The sequence below is a fragment of the Gymnoscopelus braueri genome, assembly GCF_963280865.1.
Source record: "Gymnoscopelus braueri genome assembly, chromosome: 17".
Taxonomy (NCBI): Eukaryota; Metazoa; Chordata; class Actinopteri; order Myctophiformes; family Myctophidae; genus Gymnoscopelus; species Gymnoscopelus braueri.
In genome coordinates, this window is record NC_137617.1 from 41473538 (window position 1) to 41483537 (window position 10000).

The 10000-nt window shown below is 42.9% G+C and overlaps 1 protein-coding gene across 3 annotated transcripts in view; it reads right to left on the minus strand.

The window, feature by feature from the left end:
- cyth1b (cytohesin 1b) overlaps window positions 1-10000 on the minus strand; it is a 34602-nt gene that overhangs the window by 21935 nt on the left and 2667 nt on the right. The window contains exon 1 of one of the 3 annotated variants that reach the window (XM_080455393.1): window positions 5093-5238. The exons of the other annotated variants lie outside the window; for them this stretch is intronic. Coding sequence (XP_080311519.1) covers window positions 5093-5120 — 28 coding nt within the window. The 5' untranslated portion in view covers window positions 5121-5238. Of the gene's footprint in view, window positions 1-5092; window positions 5239-10000 lie in introns of those variants that run through there. 3 annotated transcript variants of the gene reach the window in all.

Here is a 10000-nt window from a genome sequence, read left to right on the forward strand (position 1 = left end):
TTCTGCCTGCAGACTCAGAGTGGCTTCAGCACCGGGGCTCCAATTAGCAGCGAGACCCTCTCCTCCCGGCAGTCAGAGTGGGTCCAGTGACAGTCCCGAAGAGAATTAAAAAGGTGTCACAAAGTCACCAAAGGCACGCACATCCTGTCCTGCTGGGCTGGGTGCTGGTTCAAAAATTCAACATGAAAAAAACCCAATAAGATCCGCACACCAGTGACCAGAATGCTGCTCCCATCGTGGGTAATGTTTCTTCCTCAGACCTTACTGAGTGACAGTCAGCAACAACAGGACCCAAAGCCCTATACCCTGCCACCCTCTGTCCTCTATGTACACAGAAGGATCCACAAGTTCCAATTTTAGCCCCAGCTCCACTTCTAGCCACATGCAGTCTCCATGAGCCAGACTAGCTCTGGCGCTGAAATCATTTCTCTCTCCAGTGTCAGTCTCCCTCCAGTCCTGTAGTCTTACAGTCCCCAATGGTCCCTGTCCAGGCTGCTTCTTCTGAAGCCCCTCACAGAGAGTGTGAGTGGGCCTACACTACACAGCTCGCTCAAAGAGGACGGGCGCGTGTATGGGAGGGCTAGAGGCGCTCAGCTTGACTGAATGCTGACTGTGTTGGTGTGTGTGTGTGTGTGTGTGGGAGGGGGGGGGGCGACCCTAGGGCTGTCATACACCCCCCTCCCACCCACTTCTATCCTACTTGACTCCTCCCTTGCTTGCTTGCAGCGCCTCAGGCACACACATACACACAGGCTCCCCCATGTGGACATGAGTGTCAGAGCCAGAGAGACAAGACGGAGAGAGAGAAAGAAAGAGAGACAGATATGGCAACGTTATGCCCTGTTGTACGAGGGTGTCGGGTGTGGAAAAATAGCCGATCTACAAGCTCACAGCACGTCACGAATGAGACACATTCAGAGACAAACCGCTCAACTCAGCTCTACAAAGTCAGTGAAAATTTGTTTGACTCACATCTATGTACTGTAATGAATCTAGACAGAGGCCTGCACCAGAAAACATGCAGAGCATAAAGTCAGTGACTAACAATTTACTGAACAACAAGGCTGTGTGTACTTACTTTTAGCACACTTAAATATCTCTTTACGCCCTCTGAGCCTATCACATGTTAAGCCCACACAAACGAAAACCATATGTCGTGCACACAGACACACACACACCTTCCATCTTCATATCTGTGCTGTTGACATATTGCAGCTATTAGGCTATTTGTACCGTGTGGTCACTGGTCAGGCATTGGCCCTGTGGGCCTTAATGTGACCATAAACAATCTGTGTTTGAAATAAAAAAGCCTTTTAATTATCCATCCACTAACTGCAACTGCAGCTCTTGTTCACAAGGCAACATTTGTCCAGTTAAATGTTCCTGCCGCCGCAGGGATAGCAAGTTCAGAAGGATCATGACCCAGTCATGTGGTTACGTTGAGCTCCCTGGTGACTGCCTGCACCCACCCAGCCTTTGGGGCGTTGGAGTCCCATCAGTAACCGGAATCGTGGGACCCTAGGCTAAGATTCCCATATATTATATCGTTGCTGTCGGGCAGAAACCTCTTATCTCCATATTCTTTACTATTTGTGTTTTTTTTCTCGTAAATGAATGTCCTTCTGCCTATACTTGATCACTTGACTAAACCACAGTGTCACACAAAAGTTATCAAAAGTAGCAGATCCACTACCAGCTCGAACAAATGCGGCAGGAAGCAACGCGTTTTTTTTTAGCTTGCAGATCTGCAACTTTTTCTGCTTTTGAATTTGAATCCTGAAAAGTAACAGTTTTGGACATAATGAGGTTTCCACCGGACAGAGACGATATATTAATATTATATATTAACACATATGCTCATTTCTGTAATGACATTTAAGGCCAAATATTTCTACAATTGCTACAGACTGATTCAAACCTGTGGATAGCCAGTCATTTATTTTGGGCATAAACCAGAAGTTGAAGTGTAAATGTAGGTCTGATAATGATGTACCTTGTATGTTCAAATCATGTATACTTTTACATTATTTCTGACCATTTTCCAAAGCATACATTTATTGTATTGTTGTGTCGTGAGCTTGTAGATTGGCGATTTTTGAATTTTTTTCCCAAAAGAAAAGCTAAATATAACTTTTTCACCCCTACATTTATAATATTCGATTTGTATTTATTTATCATAGATTAAATCGATTAGTTCGATCAACTGTTAGTAACAGTTGATCCATTGTGAAGTGTGTTATTGTACATATTTCTTTTTTTTTCATACCAGTAACCTGTAAGCTGATTGTATGATGTTCTGCATATGTGTATATCTGTCTGTTTTCTTAGCAACATCATAATTTGAGTGCGTGCGGGATCTCATTTGAAACAAGCTGTTGTGCTTTTATGGGCGATGCAGTTTAGAGGACCTTGTATTGTAAACTGCACTTCCATGTACCTTTTCCATGTCTTTCTAAATAAAGTACTTCAATCAATCAATCAAAGTGTAACGGTCCGTTAACACCCCACAATGGAGAACGGAAAAAGAGAGAACAAGGTTTTACCCGGCAGTCAAGAGATAATGAAACATGGAAGTGTGATGGAAACAGGTGAACAGGAAGCAGAGGGCAGAGAGCACCAACTGCTGCAGGTGTGGCTTCCCACAGTACTGGAGCCACGCCATCCAGTTCACGCTGCTGTTGTACTGTACCACCTAGGTGTGGAGAAGGACTCTGGGGGGGAAAACATTCCTGCTTTTATGACGCGTGTGTATATTTTATACCTCAACAAACGCTGCTTGCTTCGGTCCAAAATTGGTCAAACCAGTCAAAAGAAAAGGCAAACCAAGAATGTGCGTTGTGCATCTAAAAGGAATGTGCCCAGGGCAGGGGCCAACTTGGCACTTTGTGAAGTAAGGCCCTGGAGAAATGGGATTTGGCCCAGTTCTTCTCTCCCAGAAAGACTAGCCCAGTTGCCCAACAAAACATAATAACCGAGGACCAGTTCGCTCAAGTGCCCAGTTCTCCGCTCCCCCAAAACACAGGTCCAACTCACTTATGGGATACAGGTCCATTGGGCACCTAAACACTGTGGGCACCTCAATGTTATATTGGTTGTTTAAAAAAAAACACAAAAAAAAACAATTTACAACCAAACGTATGCTTTGGAAAATGCAATCATTTGCAATGGTACTCGGAAATACAGTAACTATGATTTGAACATGCACAGTACATCATTATCAAATCTAATTTGAACCTTCAACCTCTTATTTATCCCCAAAATGACTGGCTATGACAGGTTTTGTGGCAATTTGTAGCATTTGTAGAAATATCAGGCCTTAATTGAAATAACAAAACATATATATGTATTTGGCCCCTCATTTGTAATTAAAATGTAGATATAAAATCAAATATAAGATATCAAATAAATAAATATATTTTTTAAATGGGGCACAGTGTTCTCGGGGCTCCACTGTTCCGGGTTAACCCCCACCCCACTCCCCCCTTCAGTGCCCAGTTCTCCGGTTGTCCTCTAAAAGCTATTCCCTTGTCCCCGAACCATTCAATAATGGGTGTCTTTCAGCCTCAGGGTATTAATAGACACATACATGCATTATATTGCACCATAAACAACACACAGCCATGTGGCCTCCATCCAGTCCCACTATAATAGAGTCCCTTGTTCCAACAATAGATTTATTTGTCAGGGACTCAAACTAAAGTTACTGGTCTGGTGGTTCCAGACCCTTTTGCTCTGTTTTTGTTTACTTTTTTTTTTTTTTTATTGATTGATTGAATACTTTATTAGTCAGAAATGTAAACAGCACGAGGTATACAGTCAGACATTAAAAGGGATATTTCACTTTCAAACCAGTTTGAAAGTGAAATATCCCTTTAAAAAGTCCAGGGGACTTGTTTCCATTGTGGTCCTATGTATTCAATTCATCATTAGCATGAAAAAAAAACAATCACAATAATACTGTATTGTGTAATTTTGTTGTGTTATTAATACATGTAACATGTCATCACCAAATACAAACACTATTATGTAGGCTACAAAGGACGAAAAGGAAATAAAGGAAAGGACACTTCCTTAGTCCTTTCTATGGGACAACTTTGAACAACTTTGGATAATTCCTTAAAAAAAAGTTAGACATTTTTATATCAATAAAAATGTCTAAATCTATAAAATACATATTTGATACATTTTGATCCAAAGCCAGATAAAGAAATCATTTCAACTGTAAAAACGTGATTAAATAAACATACTATAGCCTACATGTAGCCCTGAAACATGACTGTCATACCATGACAGTCATGGTGCCGAGTCCCCCTGGTCTAAAGTTGTGTTCGATTTTTTCACATTGCCATCGCTCACATAAACATAAACGTTCAGATTTCAAATATAAAGTGCTTACCACCGAGCCACGGATGTTACAAGGCGATGCGGACCGCGATGAGTACCCGTATCTCCCGTATTGTTCAATAAAAAGCATTTTAATCCCATCGCCGGCCATTTTCTTTTTTTGTTTTTTTTTGTTTTGTAATGTATCAGAGTGCAATACACCTCCCAACCATTAGTGTCGCATGGTTGAAAGTATAGGAGACAATTTGGAGAAAATGGACGGCGATGGGATTAAAATGCTTTTTATTTAACAATACGGGAGATACGGGTACTCATCGCGGTCCACATCGCCTTGTAACATCCGTGGCTCGGTGGTAAGCACTTTATATTTGAAATCTGAACGTTTATGTTTATGTGAGCGATGGCAATCTGAAAAAATCGAACAAAACTTTAGACCAGGGGGACAGGGCACCATGACGCTTGTATACAAGCGTCATGTGAACCATGGCTAAGCCTACATGCTGACTGACACAAGCAGCAAATAATCATTGATAAAATGCTTGGAATTTATAATAGTTGGTGTTGCCCAGCGAAAATAGCCGATCTACAAGCTCACAACGCGTCGCCGAGCGACGCGTTGTGAGCTTGTAGATCTGCTATTTTCGTCCTCGCTAGATTAAGGAGCTCAGCTCTGAGTTTTCTAGCAGCCCTTGCTAACCAGAGTAGCAGCACCGTTTTAGTTGTTTTATTATTAGAAGATAAAACTTACCGACTGCATCTTCAGACTTCTGCACCATAATGTGTCCAGAGAGAGAGAGGATGAATGTACTTTATTTTATTTATTAATAAGAACAGAAGAAAGGAGAATAGTTGACGTGTTCACTTGGTAAAGTGTGTGTGTGTCGCTTCATACAGGATGATGACAACTGTCTGTGTGTGTAGACTGGAGAGAGATAGAGAGAGAGAGAGAGAGAGTGAGAGACACCGCGTGCGGTTGAGTGACGTAGGCGTGGTCTCGATAGCAACAGCCAATCGGGCATCGGATCGTTAAACAAACGGTAAACCACTGACGCGGGCGCGCACGTGCACATACGCTCACGCTCACACACACAAACTCTCTTTCCATCTCTCTCTCTCTCTCTCTCTCTCTCTCTCTCTCTCTCTCTCTCTCTCTCTCTCTCTCTCTCTCTCTCTCTCTCTCTGTCACACACACACACACACACACACACACACACACACACACACACACACACACGCACAAGCACACGCACAAGCACACACACTTTTCCATCTCTCTCTCTCTCTCTCTCTCTCTCTCTCTCTCTCTCTCTCTCTCTCTCTCTCTCTCGCTCTCTCTCTCTCTCTCTCTCTCTCTCTCTCTCTCTCTCTCTCTCCCTCTCTCTCAACCACAGGGTAGAGTCTAAATGACACACAAGCCTCTGTGAATGAGACTTCAGAGGAATATGGAACTCCAAATGAACACAGTGACAACTGTTTGATGTATAAACATATATATCTAAGAGCAACTTTTGAGATTTGTTCAAGGCAAGTTTATTTGTAGGCTATCTAGCAACATTTCATCAAGGCCATTCAAAGTGCTTAAACGCATCAAAACAAAGTTTAAAAAAGAAACTCATTACAAAATATGACATTTGAATAACAGTTATTAAATAGTTCAGAGAATGGAAGATATAAGAATAAGCTAAATAAATGATTAAAGATTAAGATAAAGCTAATCAAAAACCTCAGTAAAAGGCAACAGCTACAAACACTGACAGTTGCAGCAGACCTGCAGTTTTCTGGAAGTTTGTTCCAGATATGTGGAGTGGAAAACTAGAGTTGTCCCGATACCGAAACGGGTATCGGAAAAGCTGCCGATACTGCCTAAAAGTTGGTATCGGTATCGGTGAGTATGCCATTCTATGCCATTCCGATAACGTAATTTATCACATGATGATAATGTCATTTACAGTAATCGATTATTTTGTCTTTTGAATGCTTCAGTTGATGTTGCACTACTTTTTTATACTCTTATAGTAGTAGTATTTACATTATTATTTTGTAGCTGCACTTTAACAATTATTAATGGAAACATAATTTATTCCTAGATCTATATAGTGGTTCTCAAAATTTTTTATTTCAAGAACCCCCATAACTCTGAGAGTGTACACTACACTCTCAGAGTTACAGACCTATAAGGGTCCATTTGGAACCCTGTCAAGGAACTCAGAGGATCCCTGGACTTTTTATTACACACTGGTATCGGTACATCGACCAATACGCAAGTTATGGGTATCGGAATCGGTATCGGGAAGGATTTATTTTTATCGGTACATCTCTACATAAAACCTGAACACTGTTTCTCCACGTTCCGACTCTAGAGGCGTCATTTCAGCAAAAACTGTAAAGCACCTTAGGGTGTTATTTGTCACTCTATATTTGCTCATACGTGAAACGAGTCCTCTGCATTTTACACATCCTAGCAGCAGTGAGCGGCCGTTGGTGTGAAGTGCTTGGGGAGCAGTTAGAGGGTTAAGTGTCTCGCTGCAGTTTGACACTTTGACACATTGCTGAGGTCTGGAACCGAACCTGGGACCTTTGCCTTCTGCAGGCGGGCTCTCTAACCATTCAGCTATGGCCGCCCCAGAGGGAGGCCAAAATGGAAAGTGACCACTTAAGCCCTGTTCTTTTTTTAAATAGGGCTTTTTAAGACTCATTTTTTTCACATAAAGGCCCGGCCTTCAACTGTGTTCAAATGTCACAGGATGGATTACCAGCCACAGCAGCCACAAAAACATAAAACGGAAGCACAAACAAAAGACAAGACAAGACAAGACAAGACAAGACAAGACAAGACAAGACAAGACAAGTCAAGACCACAAAAAAACACAAACCACTTGATGCGTTGTGAGCTTTGTAGATCTGCAAAAAAAAATATTTAAAATGTGAAATGTTCACCTATGGTGACATGCCCAAAATAGAGACGCCAGGCTGCAAGTGGTTAATGAATGCATGGTTGCAGACGAAACACACGTCTATAACACATGCAGATGGACGGGCGTGGATTGGGATGCACTCAGCAGCGCCAATCTAAAATCAGATTAATCTACAAAAAGAAATCATAGAAAATACGCATAAAAACTGAATTTGCGGTTAAAGATGAACACGTCACTAGAGGGTGGCGTGCAGTTGCCATGTCCCTGGGACCCCAAAATGACTCTGGGTTCAGAAAGTATATAGGCTAGGACCTGTCCCCAGACTGACCTGAGAGGTCTGGAGAGATGGTTCAAATAATGCAGTGCAGTTTAATTGCAGGCTAATTGGAAAGCAGAGTAAAACTAGAAAAAGTGCTCCTCGGAGCACAGGTCTCTGCCAGGTAAAAAGTAATTTAATTTAATTAAAAAATAAATCTATAAAATACATATTTGATCAATCTTGATCCAAGGCTAGATAAAAAATCATTTCAACTGTAAAAACGTGATTAAAATAAACATACTAGACATGCTGACTGACACAAGCAGCAAATAATCATTGATAAAATACTTGGAATTTATAATAGCCGGTGCAGACAAATAATGCAGTGCAGTTTAATTGCAGGCTAATTGGAAAGCAGAGTAAAACTAGAAAAAGTGCTCCTCGGAGCACAGGTCTCTGCCAGGTCTGGTACGTTATTGTGGCCTCCTGGTGGCGCTATAATAGGCCAATGTGAAAAGGGTGCCAACCGTGTCATTTATTCTTGGGCCTTTCACGGAAATCAGACACTGCATTCATGATTTGAGGCATTTTGTTCCAAAAATTTGTTTTGCTAAATTAGACCTGCTGGTTGCGCTATAACAGGCCAATGTGAAATGGGTGGCATTTCTTCCTCAGCCTAGTGGGAATGTGCGTGTGAAATTTCACGGAAATCGCAAGCTGTGTGCATAGTTTGAGGCTTTTTGTTCAAAACGGACCAATCCTGCAAACTTTGGAAGGCAACCTTAGCCAATGAGGATGGAATATGGGAAATCGGACAGATCCGTGTTGATCACATGACTGTAGAGATACTGTGTACCAATTTGCATGACGTTTGGATAAAATCTGTAGGAGTAAAATAAAAAAAATGGGTTTTGCACAAATTGGCCTCCTGGTGGCGCTATGACAGGCCCATGTAAAAAATGGGGCAGAGGTTCTGAATTGGCATCCAGGGAGTGTGTGTGCACAGTTTTGGAGCGACCGGGCCGACGGTGCCGGAGATTAGCTGCTAACACACGGACAGGACACACGGACACACACACGGACACACGCGGACGGACGGACGGAGGGTAAAACATACTCTCTCGCCATGCCTTTCGGCCTGGCGGAGACAATGAAAGCCCATGGCTATGGGGGTCCTTGGCATGGAAAGGTTTGGGACCTCTTAAACTAGTGTGCACTGTACATCCAGGGATAGATGTGAGGTTCATCCATGGAGGACGTGGTGTGGTGGGCTCAGAGAGGCAGAGGGAAAGATGAGGGGATCGCAGCTGTGTGCTTGAATCAGAGCTTTATTTAGAGTTCGGACACGAACAAACAGGATATGTAGATGGGTGGGGGTTGTGGGGGGGGGGGGGGGGGGGGATGGCAGACAATAACTGCTGTTGATAATCCACTGGTTCTCAAAGGGGTCCTTGAGGTGAGGGGTTCCAGGGGGTCCCCAGCTGAGAACCAAATGGAACGTTACAGATCTGCATACTCTCTGAGTTATGCCCTGATTCCCAAACAGTGGGTTGGGACCCATCATAGGTCGCAGACCAGTTTTCATGGGTCGCAAGTACATATCGCCTTTTTTGTCCCGGGCAAACGTTTCTCTTTTGTGTCTCGAGCGAAAAAGTTTGGGAACCACTGGACTAATGCATACCACACTGCATACATCCTTGCAATTGCATGCATGCATGCGTCCTTGCAATTAACACAGTGACAACCACTGTGATAATGTTATTACCCAACACTTTTGGTAAGGGAAGGGTTAACGCGGCGGTCATTAGAATCACAAGAATGTTGCAAATATTTCGTAAGCCATCCATGGCTCACAGCTAAAGAGTTTATCCACGAAATGGGAACAACTTTCTGCCACAGGCCACAGCCAGGCTGGGCTGAATGAGGAAAGTATATTACACAAATCTAAGATGAAAAATGTATAGTATTTAGTTGACTGGAGTCACCCAGTGACCCAGGGCTCTATACTACGCTTTTTTCCTATACTCGGCTATTTTCGTTGAATGTTCACCCCAGAATAGGGACTCTAAGGTTCATGTTGTTAATGCAAATATGGTCAGAGGGAAAGCCCATTTTAGATGTTTTGGAGATAATACCAGAGAGTGCCAGACTGAGATGGTTTGGACATGGTAGAGGACAGATAGTGAGTATATCGGTAGAAGGATGCTGAGGTTGGAACTGGCGGCCAGGAGGCCTATAGAGGAAGACCAAAGAGGATATATATGGATGTAGTGAAAGAGGACATGAAGTTAGTTGGTGTGAAAGAATAGGAGGCAGAGGACAGGGTGAGATGGAGAAGGGAACAGCCCAAAAGGAAAAGAAGAAGATACAGAAACAACCTGCCAGTCCTGGGATGTTTGATAGTGAGGTCAGAGTTTGTGGGATGGATGTGTGACCTGTGTGATGACATCATGACACTGCAGAGGGAGCTGACAGTGGGACT